Below are 16,779 nucleotides of genomic sequence, written 5' to 3' on the forward strand. Positions count from 1 at the left end.
CTGGATGGCGTATATAGATATACATATATGTGTATGTTACGTATGAGGGCCTGCCTTTGCCGCTTGGAAGCTGGAGCGCAGCCGGCGCTCTTGGTCTGRCTGAAACGGCTTCAAAGGCCGCGTCCTGTCCTTGCAGGATGCGCACTCCCTCCGAGCAGGGGCCGTACTTCAGCATACGGCTGCTGCTTTTTCTCCTTTCTCTCTCTCCCCCTTTTTTTTTGCCCTACCATATATTCTTATATTTTTGTGCTCTGCCTTGTGGGCTAGCTTCTCAAATGCAGCATGGAGTGCGTAGCTTGAATTACGCAGGAAGCGCCACGCTTGGTGGTGGAAGAAGAAAGACAGAAAGTTACCAAAATGGGGCAGCTGGAGCCCAGTTTGCGCCGGGTGCCCGCAGGCCTGGGCAGCTAAACAAATCGCAGACACCCCGGACTCAGGAGGCCGTGCGGCCCGGGTGCTGCGTGATTCCCGTGTCTCCGTGATTCCCGTGTCTCCGGCTCGCCAACATGTCCTCCCGCATCCCGAGCGGTGACTCAGAAGCACCAACAACCCTGTCTCCTCTTAATCGCATTAGGGCTGCTAAAGCTGCAGACCTGGAGGTGACACTTAAGTRTCAGCCCTCCTTGTCCCACTGATGAGGCAGAAAGGGGTTTTGAAATGAAGCCTTAAAGGAGCAAGAACCGATTTGTTCTGGAGGGAGGAAAAAAAAAACCTGTCAAGGAGGCTACAGAAATCACGYGCAGATGGGAGGAAATGTGAGAGTGAACAAGAAAATTGAGCAGCTGATGTAGCAAGGGCCTAGAGAGAAGATTGCGTTGTCTTAGTGAAGTTAAATGTGTTGGTAAGGCAGTAAATGAATAGATGTCATTTCCTTGGGTAAAATTCTCCCCTTTCTATTGTAGAAGTGTTCTGTTTTTGACTGAATATATATGCCACGTAAGAATTCTGGATCTATCCCAAAGTGTAGGCTGYCTGGAAGTGACCACTTAGCCTGGAAAGTACCTTGAACCAGGAGTTTGCTTATTGCTGACGTTTAAACTAGTGATAAGTTGCCAGTTTGTACTTAAAATGCACATATTAAAAACACAGCTTCAAATAAAGGTTGAAAGTAAAACCATATCCCCTTGCATCTTAATAAACACAATGTATTGTTTAGCAGTTAGTATCTTACATTAGAGTTGTAAAATATGACAATGACTATCTTCACACATACATCATTTTTTAACTAAAATATACAGGAATTGTATACTTCTTTAAAAAGAAACATYAAGTCATTTTGAGTCTAATTGTTTTTGAAAACTTTGAAAGAGTTGCCTTAGGTGAGGCAAAGGGAGAGTAGTTTCTCATTTCTTATTATGTGTTAGTATTTTTATATTCTTATTAATTCCTCAGCATCTGAAAGCTTTTTGTCTGCCTGCACGTGTATTTCCATAGTGCAAGGGGTGATAACCAGAGAGTGGTCATAGGGCCCTAGTTTCGTCATCTGTGGAAGTTGCATTCGGTTGTTACACAGGAAGTTCTGTGATAATGCGTTCCCCTTCCTCCCCTGAGCTGCCCACTTGAGCTACAAGAACATCCTTTCTTCACACACTGCCTTGCAACAAATTTATTRTCGAGCTGGGAATCCCTTGCGTGTGATGTGTGGTGTTTGTTCTAGGTCATGAGTCACTTTCTCTAGCCTAAAACATAGAAAGCTTTATCGCTGTCCTCTTATTGGCACTATTCTCATATCTTTTATTTAGGTAGATATTAATCTCTTCAGTAATACCTAATGAATGTGTTTCCCTGTGCAGTAGGGCTCAATAGTAAGGAGGGGAGGCTCAGCAGTTTGTATCCCTTACTCCCTTCCGCCCTGTCAGTTTTATCAGTTACTGTTGGGCCCTGCATACTGAAAGTCACTTGGGTAGCCAGAGAAATAAATCACTTCAGAACAACGAGTTCTCAACTTCATTACAATTGGCAGTGCCCACAAATGAGCGTAGTTTTCTACTTTCTGATTATGTTGTTTCAGAAACTGAGTGTTTGGTTCTGGGTGTAGATATTTTTGGTCTGTGAGCAGATGGATTGAGCCACCTATTGCTTTTCCAAAGGTGGAGTGAAATGTCAAGTGACTGTGTGACCAGAGACATTCACTTGCGTGCTTTTTAAGATGCTACCAATTTAGGAATCRAGCAGCAACAGCATGCAATAACATTTTGCTCCTTTGCTTTACACGTATTGGCAACAATCTAATGCATCTCTTATGTCTGGCAAAGACCACTTACGGAAGTGACTGTTTCAAGCACAGAAATAATGTATGTTTGCATCTGCTTGTCTGTGAAGACAAATACTTTGGATCCTTGTCCCAGAGAAGGGCATGAATATTTAATTGAAGAAAAAAAAAAAAGGAAAAAGAAAAAAAGGGGGGAGGGGGAGATCCAGAATTGGAGGGCGGGGGGGGAAAAAGCTTTAAAATGTCATCTTCTTACTTGAATTAAATACTCCCTAACTTTTCCTAGCATGCATGGTAAATACAGCAGTCATAATTACCATCTATTTGTCCATATTGAACACTCTTAATAGATTTTCTTGGCATATTTACTTCAATTTTGTTTCCCAAGTTGAATTAGATGGATCTGGCAGGTGAAATGTTGGGCGACTCTCTTTTTCCTTTGGATTTACTAATAAAGCTGTTCTTCGTCTGTCCCAGGCTCTTCAGTCTTAGCTTTCTTCAATGAAATCTCTCCTTGAAATGGAAGAGAATCTGTAAGGTTGCTGACATTGATGATACTGCACTTTTTTTTTTTWWAAAAAAACTCCATTACTTATATATACGTACATATGTATACTCCAAAACTTACATATACAGTAGTATGCATTTTGTTGTTTATTACAATCCAGTTAAGTAGACTTAGTTTTTGTGTGCTATTAAGTCTTGACTTTTTTGATGGTTGGGTAGGTGGGCCATCTGAAGCAATTCAGTAATCTCAGAATTGCATTTTCAAGCCCCCTGAAAGTCATCTTAGTCATTTGATTTCTCCCTAAGCACAAGCAGATATTAATTACTATTACAGTATTTCTATAGCCGATGTCCTTTTTGAGGTCTTTCTGCTGAAGAATGATGAAACCTTGTACTGTGGTGTCATAACCCGAACAGCATGTGCATGTAATCAAATTTCATTTGATTCCTGGAAAAAGAATCCTGAAACAACATCTCTTGAAATTCTTTTATTGAGAAGGGGCAGCAGAAGGGAGGGAGGACAGAGGAGGCTTTAAAATGTCAAATAATGGTCTCCTGATAGGAGACCTAAAAGCATCACAGCACAGAAGAGTTGTGAAAACTCTTGGCTTCAAATTTAACTTCTCCAGAACTAAACTAGCTTGGCAGAACAGTTCCAGGACAGTACAACTTGTTACCGTGCTCGGGAATTGGTTTACATATTCTTTATGGCTCACAATGACGAGAAGAGGGGCGTTCTCATCAAAGGAAAATGTGAGCTTTGCTCCTTTATAGTGTGGTAGCAGCTGTTGCCAAGGCAAACAGTGAGACTGAAGGGCAAGCTTGGTTAGATGTGCAGTTGTGTGAGTTAATAAGGTGTGCTGGGCCTGATGGCTAGCTGCTAAGCTAGTATTAAAGGAATGGATTCATTTATAGGAGTTAGCTGCTCACAGAACTCAAACCTCACATTCTATAACATACTTGCCTCAATTTTGAAGAATAATTTGAGTTATGAAGTCAGTTTCTGGATGGGATTAGTATCCTTCTTTAAAAGTAGGAGTTAAGTAACTAATGCTCTTCTGCCTCGCTCTTAGCCCATGATGGATTTCTCTGGAGTTTTTTATTAGGTACAAATAGTTGCATGCTAGGGGAAGAAAGGGCACTCCGCATAAAAGGTGGGGATGAATGTGCCTTCTTGCCAAACCCAGTATGGGTTCATGTTGACTCTTCCCAATTATTCTGCAGTCTTTTTCCCCTTAAAGTTACTCATCTTGCAGCGTGGAAAGCTTTTTCTCTACCCTAATGACTCAGTTCAATCTCATAATCTTTCTTGAACTCAATTTCAGCATTTTTTTTTATTTCTGTCTCTGACAGCCTCCCTTTTATCACCCTGCTAAAGAAAAGAGCCGGCTGTGATTCCCCTTAGAGTTTTACAAGATAAACATGAAATATTTTGGTGTATGAAAAAAGCTGCACAAGGACTGTGCCTACCTAGGGTGTCCTGTACCTTTTATGCTGTTCTGCCTCTTCAAACAAATCGAAAGTAACTCTTAAAAAATCTCTCTTGGGTTCCTGTTTGTGCTGACTATTTTAGGCAGACACTTTAGGTCTGATTCTAGATTTTTGGTCTGTTTTAATCTTATCTGCTTCTGCCCTTTGCAGTGATGTGGTCAGTGTGTCATATGATGATTCTCAGAATCTGCTGCTTCTGTTACCCTGCTCTCTTTTGGTGACTCTTCAGAGGATAGTTCTAACTCCTGTTTTCTTTTTCATGCTCCTAATTTATTGAGGGACACTGACATCTCCAGATAATCTCAAAAGCTGTCAGTTACTTGCTAATAAATAAACTTAATCCTCCATTTTTGACAGAAATGGCGTTGCAGTCRCAATACCTCAGTAGTCAAGTGCATATAATGGTGTCCTGTTAACTTTGCCTGACGCTCTTCTGCTACCTTATTCATCATGTTAGTTAGTGGTGGGTGGTGGGGTAGTCAATGCCTAAATTAAGGTGCATCCTTAAAACTTGTACCTAGAAGCAATCTGAACGTGCTGATGTCTGGAGTTTGGTCTGCTTTCTGTAATGATCTTTTATAACATTGTGTAATACAGCTCTGTCCATTTGCTGCAGCACAAACTCTCAGTTTTGTTTTCCTGTTACTGGAACTTCTCCTTCTCTGGCCTTGAGAATGGAGCAAGATTGTTTAAACCAAAATTCTGCTGCAATTCTTAAAAATTCTCTTATTAAAAAAGTTCACTTTTAGAATTCCTGTCTTGTATTTCATACTAATCTTCTGTAGTTTTGAAAGTGAAAAGGTGGATGCCATCGATAACCTCTACTCATCTCTCTTCCAACCCTAACTTTCCTGCTTTTGCACCTTTCATGCTGCCCATTGTTCCTATCACTCACTTCCAAACAGACCTTCCTCACATGTCTAGAAGGAGACCCATGTAAAAAACTGCACAAGTTGTTCAAGGATATCTGATGTGCCCAGATCTCCCGGAAAACTAAATAGGCTGTTGGCATCTTATGCCTCCTACTTGACGCTAGTGGTTGTTACTAGGTAGGTTCACTTTAGTTCTGGGTACAGCCTAGTGTCTGCAGCGAGGTCTTGGTCTGACTGCAAATCCTGGACAGAAATTAGCAGTCATGACTGATTCACATACAGCTTTGGTTCCTCCTGCCCTTTGATTGGCCTCGAGGTTGACCCTTTGGAAAGACATTGGCTGCTCTCAGGAATGTTTTATGGTGCTCTTTATAACCTGCTCTTTTGAATTCCTTTTCTTGTGGTTGTGGGAAGCTGTTCTGCACAGTTCTTTCGTGGGTCTCTGAAAGAAGAATTTTGTGCAGAACACAGAGACAGCTCTTTCTTATTTTATGAACATATTTGCCATGATTACACAGATGCATGCCAACATGGAACTGGTTTGTGGTGTTTTGGGAGAGGAGAGAAAAAAACCCTGAACATTTTGTTGCAGTGTTAATACAGTTTGCTAGAAACTGCATATAGGAAGCTAAAAAAAATGATGCTACTGTCTCCCTACCCATAAAAATAATAATAAAAAAGTAAGTAGCAGTTCTTAGGATTATATGTTTCAGGTGATCTATTTCCAGGGTATCTTGTGCAATATCTTTGGGCATATAAATAGATGGAAGTCTTACTGTGTTTGAAGTTGACTGGACAGTGTAAGTCATTCTGCCRGAAAGTTATAGGCTTAGCGATGTTACTGTTGAATACTGAAATATGTTGAGCGAGTATGTGGTTCAGCTCGTGTAGGGCTTTTTCAGAAACAGACTGATACTGTAGCCAGGCGTCCAATTAACAGAGTTTTCCTAAGGTTGGATACACAAAAAAACTGGGATTGTTTACTTGGCAGCATCTGTAAATAAATAAATAATTCAAAGAGGCTCATCAGCTATCTATTGCCTGGCTATGTCTTGCAATAAGTTTACACATAAAACTTAGCCATAGCATAACAACAGATCCCCTGGAGAAGAATAACCTATGTAGGGTTTTTTTTCTCAATATCTTCAATTAGAATATTGACTAGAATATTGACTACTACTACACTGTCCTGATTCAAAAGTGATGGCGAGAAAGGATAGAAGTAGACAAAAGGTTGGGAAAAAAAACAAAAAGACAGGTGTTATTTTCGGCTCTCTTTATATGTGAAATCTGTGCTAGTTGGAAATTTGCATGCCACAAAATTGTTTAACCGTATTTAAAAGCTCACATTGTTTTGTTAGTCACAGATTTTGCATTTGCTTACAATATTATTAGTGTATTACGAGCTGGGGTTCCTGGAAACATCTTGTATGCATGTTTTCAAGACCTCCTGTTTTGAACTGATCAATTTAGGTGTTTTTTATTGTCTCTTTCGTATGTGACTTAGTGAGGCTTTCATGAAAATGAAGTAGCTCACCTTAAGGGCTAAAGTAGTCRATTTATCTTCTACCTAGAGATTGGTAGTATTGGTTAAAAATTAGAAATTATCTGCTGCTCAGCTTTAATATGCTTGGAATCTCATCCTTGCTTGTTTGGGACTACTTAAAGTTATTGTAACTTCAGTAACATCTTGTCATGTGTCATGAAATTCAGAATGAAACACCCGAAACGCCACATAAGTTTGTGGGTATCCTAGAAAGGCTGTGCTTATATAAATGCTGCTTCTAAAAGCTTCATCTTTTTTGCTGTATTTTAGCACGTGTTAGTTTGTTTTAATATGTTAAAAGTTATTGGCATTAAAACTACCCATATATGGAAACTTTGTATTAAAGTAAACATATTTTTTCACAACTAATTATTGCCAAGAAAGATAGCAAAATTTTAATRCAGCACAAATTTCTAGATTATAAAAGGACCATGTGATTAGCCTTAGTGCTTTCAGTTTTTATAATGCTTGGTCTCCATAATGACCTTACTCTGCCTATGCTCACTGTGTCTTTTTTTTCCTCCCCTCTCTCTTTACAGCAGTTCTGTGGTGTTCTTGGTCACACATTTATGGAGTTTCTGAAGGGCAGTGGAGACTACTGCCAGGCACAGCACGACCTCTATGCAGACAAGTGAACTGTAGAAATTCATTACTACTCCACCAAGAAGCCCCCCTAAGAGTGGTTGACCAGGATAAGAAGTATTGAATTGAAATTGGCAGAGCATTTGACAAAGAATTCAGACCTGGATGGGGTAAACCTCAGTGCACTGCCTTTCTTTTGCCTCAGTATTACTGGATTGAAGAATTGCTGCTTCTTGTTAGGAGGTTCATTTCATTTCCCATCGCTCCCAACTTCGTACTTCCAAGCACTGAGAATTTCAAGTGGAGTATAGTGAAGTAGACTTCAGTTTCTCTACATCACTTCTATATTAATTTTTTTTTTGAATCCTTTCATAATCTTGTTGCATGTTTAACTAAATTAATATGGCCCGAATGAACCGCCCAGCTCCTGTGGAAATCACCTACAAGAACATGAGATTCCTAATCACACACAATCCAACCAATGCAACCTTAAACAAATTTATAGAGGTAAGTTATGACAGAATTCTTATTAACATGCTCCATATTTCTGAAAAAAAAAGTRTTATTAACAAATTCCTCCTTTTCTAGTTAATGTGACTCTGGGACCTGTATGAAGAACTACTATGCCTCTGCTCATATAATGAATTTCTCTTTTTCCCAAATAGTCATGTCATGGTTTACAGAGCTATAAAAAATGTATTTAGGTAGACTTCGGCCTTCCTCAACACATATATTGCAAAGGGAAGTGCTAAAGTAACATTGTAACCAGTAAAGGACTTCAGGACTGAAAGAAGGAAGACTCAGGTGGAGTTGTATAGATAGCTAAGATCATACAATCATTATGGTTAGAAAAGACTTTCAAGAACATCAAGTCCAACAATAAGAAGCATTGCTTTATAAGCAATATAAAGCATTATAACATTCCCTTGCCACTACTGGAGTAGTGATTAAAAGAAAATAATTCTGTGTGCATTGCTTTATAGCATGATTAAAAGAAAATAATTCTGTGTGCATTGTTTTATAACAAGCTTAGCCATAAAAAAAATAGTGTTTCAGCCTTCATTCACCTCCTGATACTAGCAGAATATAGTTCTAGTATTGCTTAAGAGAATTTGTTATGAGGAGCTGTTAAGACTGTCAGTGCATCTGCTTGATTGAAATTTGACTCTACCTGTTGAGCTGGCTTTGCTAAAGCTACTCAAGCATTTCAGCATGTGCTGAAATTGCATTTCCTGACTGAAGCCATGTTGCCGACATACATTTCTGTGTCTGAATTTTTATCTAAACTTTGCATCTAATGTTTTTGAGGTAACACATAGAGTTGAAGGGGTGTGCGTACGTATCAGTAGTTTCCTGTGAAAGATGGGGGTTTGCTAGATTTGAGTTTGCATTGTAGTCCTTCACAAACTAGATTTTAGGAGATATATTAATACTATACATATTAATGCGTATTGTATTATATATGCATTCAGTGTAGWCTGATGGACAAGCGCAGTGAGCTAAGTGTCCACTTGGTTTTATCCTTGCAGTTGGGTAAAGTATGCTTAGGTTGCACCTCAGCCATTACCTGAAGAGTTAAAAGTATGAATGGTGGGTTGTTCTTATCAGGGAGATTAAAGAGTGATTGCCCTGCTTTTTTCACAAATAAAGCTTAATAGCATAATGGAAAGCTGTCCTCCTTGTCTTCAGTTTATGAAGATCCAGAAACTGGAGCCTCATAAATCCTTGATTGCCCCGTACTCCCTAATTCTAACCAGTAAGAAATGTTAACCAACAATCTGTGGTTGTAAGGAGAGTACTCAGAATGCTTTTATTGAAGTATATAGCTTTGTGGGACATGTGTAGAAAACAGGAAAGTAAAGAATTTACTGCAGATAGACTACTTACTTCATCAGTACTTAGATATGTCTTTTGAAATCTAGTCCAAAATTGGGATTTCCCAATTCTGGGGATTAGATAGCTTTGTTTTGCMCCAATTAATAATAATAATCTGCAGATAAGTTTGCAGAAGAACATAAAGATATTACTTGTTATAAGCACATGCAGTAGTATACAGGTACCCCATCTTTATATTCTTCACATGGTAAAAAGTTTGTGGGCATTTCTCCTGAAGCTTTGGGAATCAGACAAGGAGCTCATCTATTGATAAAATGGGATGGTACATGTAGTCAGCTTGCTATCAAGCCATCCTTTCCCCTTCCTAGGAACTTAAGAAGTACGGCGTTACCACGGTGGTAAGAGTGTGTGAAGCCACTTACGACACTGCTCCGGTGGAAAAAGAAGGCATTCAAGTCTTGGTAAGCACTGTACAAGCAGAGGAAAAATTTGTTTAGATATCACCTGGAACTTCACTTTCTTAATCATACAAGTACATTCTAGCAACTGATAAGAGCAAAAGCTGTACAGATCTACATTTTTTTGTCAGAAACTGATCAAGAGCTTGTATTCAATTAAAAGTGGATGAGAGTAATATATTACAAATATCATTGAATGTAGACTTGTAGAAAAACCTAAGTTTGAGCATTATCCGCTCAAACTTACTGTACTGTCCTCCTTTTTTGATATGCACACATAAAGTAGTAAAAGTTTTGTTGTTTGTGTATGTTTGTGGTTTTTAACTTATGTCAATTAGATAGCTAAATAAATCTTTGATTCCAGGATTGGCCCTTTGATGACGGTGCTCCACCATCCAACCAGATTGTTGATGATTGGCTAAACCTCCTTAAAGTGAAATTTCGTGAAGAACCTGGTTGTTGTATTGCTGTACACTGTGTTGCTGGTCTTGGAAGGTGGGTGAAATCTTGTAGTCTGTCAAAACAAGTCTGACCAGGGATGGTGATAAGATTTAGTATAAAAGGTTATTTGAGGCAAATGTGCACCAGTCACAAGTCTAGTACTGGAATGACCTCCCATATACAAGTTGATCAGCTGACAGGAGGAGTAGCATAATCTGTTGCTAAATGAAATTTGCCACAGCCATCAAAACAACTGTGAATTAAGTGTATTTCTGTACCAAGAATATTGCTGACATTCCAATTTTGTTTTTTGTTTTGCCATCATTAAGGTGTATTTTTTTCTTTCTTGAGGGAATCTTGCCTTTGCTTTTTTTCTTCCCTTCCTATTTCAGCAGTACGGCCACCTCCTTTATAGTGAGTGAGGTACCTTGGCACATTAAGAGCAACTTTCACCCACTGGCTATTTGGAGAATGTGAAGAAATTTTCCAGAGTCCTAAAGCTCTATTTCTGTCTGTCAGCTCTAGCACTGAGCCTTGAAATTTATGTGGATTACCCAACTAAAGCTCTTAGTGAAGCTACCCCTGCCTGCTGTCGCTATCATGCTGCCATTCCAGAAGCTGCAAGGGCRCAGAGCTTGTCCGTTCCGATATTCGAATACCAGAAACTGCCCCAAAGAGCAGTCACCAGGGTCATAGTTTTCTTCACTTCCAGCATAAAATAAAATGGAGGTCTGCTGCTATCTGTGATGGCTTCACRCAAAACTGAGAGCTAACTGTAATGGTGAATGTCATCATGACAAACCCTCTTTCTGTTGCTTAGAACACTATCAAACAGGAGAATGCAGTGGTATCTTATTTATTTTTCCCCTCCAACTTGGCACTGAAGTAGATGAAAAGGACAAAGTACTCTAGCTTTCTTTTTTTCCACATAAGCTGTGTTTTCGTCCCTGAATATACAGAAGTGTTYTATTAAACTTGTTCCTAGATACACGAGCTTTTTGCTGGAATGTAGTGGGAGTTTTGTTGTTTTTTGTCACAAATTACAGCCTGTTTGAGTTAGATCAGTTTCAAGCTAAGTATCAGTGTTCTGTCAGCTGAGGAATAATCCTCTTTAGTGAGGAAACTGCATCTGTTTTAAAGACTTGTGACAGAGATTTTTGAGGACACATTACATTAGTTTTTATTGGACTCATACTCTCTTCTGATTTCTACTTTGAGACTTTTTAATTTTAATGAGGGTCTTCTCTGTGGGAAGAGAAAACCATGAGCAAGTATCTCTAAGGATGGAGTCTCTACGACCTCTTTGGGAAACTTTTTCCAGTGCTCAGTATCCTTCAGAGCAAACAAGTTTTCTTTATGTTCAGATGGACCTTCCTGTGTTTCAGGTTGTGCCGGTTGCCTGTTGCTGGACACCACTATAAAGAGATTGTCCCCATCTTCTTTAGCCCCTCCCATCACATACTTAAATACGTTAATAAGATATTCTCAATCGTCTCTTATCCAGGCTGAACAGTCCCAGCTCTTTCAGCCTTTCCTCCTAGAACAGACGCCCAAGTCCCTCTGCTTAATAGCCCTTTCCTGGGCTTGTGCCAGGAGCTCTGAAGCCCAAGAGCTGGAAACAGCGCTCCAGGTGGGGCCTCACTCATCATCTCCATTGGATTGCTCTCAGTGCACTTCCTGCTCCAGCCCAGCAGGTTGTTGGCTGCCTTCACCACAAGGGCATGCTGCTTATGGTCACCTTGTKGTCCACCAGGACTCCCAGGTCCTTCTGGGAAGAAGAAAAAGGTGTTTTTATTTTTTTCCTTTTTTTTAATTTGTTTGGTTTGTTTTTTCTTCTACTCAAATATGCCTAAAATTAGCTGAACATTAACTCTCATCAACCATAGCTTCATTAAAATCTCTTCTAAGGAAGAGCAGTAGCCATAAAAACACTAGAATAATGCCTTAATTCATAATAAAAAAAAAAACTTTGGCTCTCCCCAGGGAAGAAGACAAGACAGGATGGAAAAGACAACTGTGAAAAGTTGTGTTTGTTTTGGTTTTGTTTCTGAGAATGCACTGGCAAGTGCTAAACTGGAGGTATTTTCTTTTTCACCAGGGCTCCAGTCCTAGTTGCTCTTGCGCTGATAGAGTGTGGAATGAAGTACGAGGATGCAGTGCAGTTCATACGGCAGTAAGTGTGAAGCTAAAGTCGAGTTACTCCCCAGATGAAACACTCTGACCTTTGCTTGGCACTACGAGGAGTCCTGAATGCCATGCTTGTTTGTTAGCCTTTTATGGGCGATGTAATAAATCTGGTTTATCAACTTTTAGCCTGCATACTGTTCTGTGTTTTAGGATGTGGTATGCAGGGCAGGTACTCCCTATTCCCGTGAAAACTCGGTAAGGAGTTATTTGAGCAAGTTCTTTAGAAATCAGGCTTTTTACCTGGAAAATCTTTCCTTGGATTTTCTGGTAAATGTTTGCAAGTAGGATTAGACTAAAAATTTTAGCCTTAATGTCTGAAACGTCTAGGTTTTAATTGTATTTGAAAGAAGTAGCAGTTCACATAAATGCTACTTGTGTGTGTGTGTGTGTGCAATTGTCAAACCTTTAAGGAATTGAAATAAATTCCGCTTGCATGTATCAGGCTTCCTACTTTTTGCTATGTATGCTACATAGCAAACATTTGCTACATTTTTTGCAATATGTAACAAGCGTGTTACATATTGCAAAAACTTGGCAAAAAAACCCTCCCGTTTTCACAGGCTCATTGTTTAAGCAAAGCCAAAGAAGATCAGTTTCTGTTAAATTTATTTTTGAGGGAGCTGCAGTATTCATGAACTTTCTTAATACTGTACTATTAATGATTATTTAAAGGGATTGAGTAACTCAGGCTATTCTAGTTGTAAAGGTAGCTATTACCTGCCTTTCTGGCATGTAAAACTTCTACATTTAACCTAATTATGTTTACGCTTGTTTTGTGTACCCTAATTACCCTTGTTTTGGCTAYACCCTTGATTTAAGAACAACAACAAAAACAAACAAGAAAGCAACCACAGCTCCATAAGGTGCCTATTAATTCATTAGGCAGCCATGAAAGTAGGTGAATAACCTGTTGAAAATGTTTTCCCTTCGTTCAGGAAGCGGCGCGGAGCCTTCAACAGCAAGCAGCTTCTCTACTTGGAGAAATACCGCCCCAAGATGCGCCTGCGTTTCAAAGACTCCAACGGTCACCGAAATAATTGTTGCATCCAGTAAAGCTCAACAGCCTCGGTTGCTTCTTTGGGATTAAAGGATGGAAACTAGAATTAAGCAGACTGCATGCCAAAGACATGGGTCTGATTTTTAAGTAGTAAAGAAAGCTTCCTTAGGAGTATTCAGTAGGCTAAAAGCTTGGTAGAAATGCGACTTGTATGTTAAGATAAATATCCATCTGTTTGGAGAACCAGTAAATGTTTTTCTTGTACACCTTATTTCTGAACTGTCTCCTTGTTTGTAACTTAACCAGTTCAAATATACTTAATCATGCCATTGAGTCTTTCCATCTAGTTTCAGCTACTAAAAATTGGGGTACTAAAACACATCAATCTGTAGAGCGATTAGGTGCCAAAATACCCAGCATATCATCTGTTTTTGTTTTTTTCTTCATAAAAACGAGCATAGTTCTGATGACTTAAGAACTACCAGCTTATCTGGACCTTACTATTTTTTTCTACAGTCATTTCAATATTGAAGAATATGGCCTCTAAGATAGTCTTGCCTGCTCACTGTATGTTTTGTCTCCCACAATCGCACTAGAATTACCAGGATTTGCACAGTCTTTGGTTTTGTTTTTTTCTTAAATACCATGAATTGCAGCAACTTTTCTTTTTCCCCCCTCGTGTCTGTACTTTTCTGTTGTCAGAACCTCTCCAATTTACAAATCATTACTCTCTGGTTACTCATGTAGAAAACCTTTTTACATTGTACAGAAGCACACAAGTCTTTAATGTCTCCAGACAAAAAGCCTTACAGTAAAATTAATGTTGTCACTTCATGTGCAACTTAACAGAGGGCCTGAAAAGGTTGGGAGGGGCTATTTAATATTTCTAGTAAAATGTTGCCTTTGTCTTGTGCAGGAAGTATAGAATATGCCCTTTACTTTAGTAAATATTTTTTTAAAATGTAGAAATGCTCTGTTATTGTAGCTAAAAATTCTTAATCAGAAAATTTCTGAAAAATCTTGTAGTTTCTTTTACTGTACCTATTGAAAGTTGTTTACCAACTCTTGCTTTGTTGAAAGTGTGATTTTTTTTTTCTTTTGTTTTTCCTCCTTGAGTTTCTGCTATGACTTGGGCAGACCTCTGTAATATTTTGTATGCCTTTCAAGCTGCGTAACTTAATATTTGGATACTTGATAATTTGTTTTATTATGTAATTGATAAAATGGTGATGTGTATTAATGTTAGTTCAACCATATATTTATACTGTCTTGGGAATGTGTGGTTATAGTTCTGTGGGAGAAATAATTTTGCCAGTGTTCACCAGCTTGTAAAATCTAGTGCGAGAGCTTAAACATCTAAATAAATACTGAAATGCACTTACAAAGTTTGCTGAAACACTTTTCCTGGCTTTCACTTCTTTTGTGTACTTTGTCAGCCATCTTAAGGTGCCTAAATTCAGGATCCATCCAGGCCTTTTTTTCCTTTTCTTTCCTTTCTTTCTTTTAATCTGGGCCCTTGTGTCCCCCTTGCTGTAATGTTTGCTGTTTGTTTTACTCATAAATAAATGTGGACAAAAATAAATAGTAGAAAATACAGTATTTCTTTATGGAGATTACTTCTGACTTCCCCAATAGATTGTTACTAACTCTGTGCTCTTGAAGCTGCCTTTGCAGCAAATACAGGAGAGGCAAAACTTGGAGGATGAGTTGTATAAATAGCAGTAGCATTTTATAAATTATGCATTTTGACTCAATGCTTCATTGCCAAGACTGAGGCTATGCCCAAGTAGATTCACTCCCCAAAATAACTTTACCTGAAACCTGTGCAGGCTCGAGTTTTCAAAGAATGATGACCAAAATTCTTGACGGGAAGCCAAAGATTATTTGGTAATACTTGCTCGGTAAAATAAGAGCTGGGCTGCTCCTCTCCTTAGTGATCACTAYACTGGGCAAAGGTAAGATTAAACATAGGATTAAAAGCCTAAAACTGAAACTCCATTTAAACATATCTTGCCTTTTTAAAAGGCCGAGGAGGATGCTGCGTTCAAAGGATGCTCTTTTGAAAGACACAGAATTTCACACAGAACTTGGACGTGCTCCGAAGTGCCACATCGTTTAGCGCAGTGGTGAGCTCCACAGAGGGCCATTTGAACAACGTAGCTGTTCTCATTTGGCTGGTAAGTARAGGTTACATTCAGCTTAAGGGTATTTTGATCAGAGAAATACTATTTTGATATCACTTGTATYTTCAGGACTGTCAAATTGCTAAATTTGCACAGTGAGATAAAACCTAGAAATCTGCTCATTTTACTGTTTTCATAAATTTCTAGTTACTTGGAAATGTTTCACATCTGTTCAATTGTATTTTACCATTCTAATTGACAGCTTTTTTTTTTAAGTTGGGGGCTTTTTCATTTTGCAAAGGCATTTAAAGTGTACTTTGAACATGTTTTAATTAAAACAGTGGAAGTTCAACTGCTTAATGTAAAAGTAAAATTGACAAATAAGGAAAAAGGTTTAGGGAGGAAATAGCTGCTCTGAAACTGGGTATCAGATGCTTGTGGAGTTTCACGTGGGGAACTGTGATATTGGAGCATATCTTCTGATACACATGTATAGAAAAGGTGATTCTCTTCATCCTTTTGTTGTGTTTTGTCAGACTCCATTTTGTGGCAAGAGTTAAGCTAACTTCAAGCAATAAAACAGGTTATGTTTCCTGGGAGGGGGGAGATAAATTAAAACTTCATTCACTGAGTAGCAGACTATTCACTTTTTATGGATGTAATTTCATTGCTATTCATCTGTCYTGCTGTTGTGCTTTCACAGTAGCTTTGACCCAAGTGCTTTCTAGGGCAGCCCTTTGCAGTGTGCTRTTTGCTAGAGTAAAAATGTGGTCTCTACCCACATCCCCATCCTGCTTCCTTTATTTAAAATCGTACTTAAGTAAATACAGTACCTCAGGGGTATTAGAAATTTTCCCATAATTGGTTATGTAGGGATAACAACTTGTAAAAATTGTCAAGGCTGCCTTTCTACAAGGAGGTCATTCATAGAATCACAGGATGGGTGAGGTTGGACGGGACCCCTAGAGATGGATCTAGTCCAGCCTCTTGCTCCAGCAGGGACCCATTTGGCTCAGTTCCTCCTCTGAGTGTTCATTTGGCTGGGGCCAAAGGCCTTTTACTTTGGAATGAAGAGCAGAGTCGTGGATGCTTCTGTGGTCAGATTAGAACCATTTAGGGAACAATTGCAAAGGCAAACCCTACAAAAGTGCTGTAACGCCWATGTGCAGGTTCATGTAAATTTTGTTAAAGAGATTCATACTTGATCACATATGAGGCTAAAATTGATCATTTATTGAACTAGGTGGAATCAAATCATTAAAAAAAGGCAGTAAAATGTCTTTGGGACTTTTCGAAGTCTTTTATGCAATCTCTGTTCTTAAATAGTTTTTGCTCTATCTCAACAGTAAAGTCTGGAGGGCTACAAGTATCTGTTTTAATGTGATACATCAGTGGTAGTAGTTTTGCCCTTAGAACTTGTCTAGAGACAACATTTAGCTGAGACTGATATTGAGATAGCTCTTAAAGGAAAAAAAATGTCATGAATGTGTTTCTGTTTAAAGAAAAGTCAAATGAACTTCTGAACTC

At 38.8% G+C, this 16,779-nt stretch overlaps 1 protein-coding gene across 1 annotated transcript; it reads left to right on the forward strand.

Moving 5' to 3' along the window:
- The first annotated feature begins 7,145 nt into the window (after positions 1-7,145).
- PTP4A1 (protein tyrosine phosphatase type IVA, member 1) lies at positions 7,146-14,425 on the forward strand. Its single transcript, XM_026036668.1, has 5 exons — positions 7,146-7,717; positions 9,415-9,507; positions 9,869-9,999; positions 12,044-12,118; positions 13,068-14,425. Exons 1-5 carry the CDS (start codon positions 7,613-7,615, stop codon positions 13,183-13,185), a joined length of 522 nt encoding a protein of 173 aa, XP_025892453.1. The 5' UTR covers positions 7,146-7,612; the 3' UTR covers positions 13,186-14,425.
- The last annotated feature ends 2,354 nt before the right edge of the window (positions 14,426-16,779 follow it).

This window comes from Nothoprocta perdicaria, unplaced genomic scaffold (genome assembly GCF_003342845.1).
Source record: "Nothoprocta perdicaria isolate Ctin4 unplaced genomic scaffold, notPer1 scaffold_184, whole genome shotgun sequence".
Lineage (NCBI taxonomy): Eukaryota > Metazoa > Chordata > Aves > Tinamiformes > Tinamidae > Nothoprocta > Nothoprocta perdicaria.

Excerpts from the sequence above, each read along its gene's own strand:
- PTP4A1 (XM_026036668.1), top strand. The coding sequence starts at position 7,613 with ATGGCCCGAATGAACCGCCCAGCTCCTGTGGAAATCACCTACAAGAAC. Across the intron at positions 9,508-9,868 it reads AAGAAGGCATTCAAGTCTTG|GATTGGCCCTTTGATGACGG; the intron begins GTAAGCACTGTA and ends CTTTGATTCCAG. Across the intron at positions 12,119-13,067 it reads GCAGTGCAGTTCATACGGCA|GAAGCGGCGCGGAGCCTTCA; the intron begins GTAAGTGTGAAG and ends CCCTTCGTTCAG.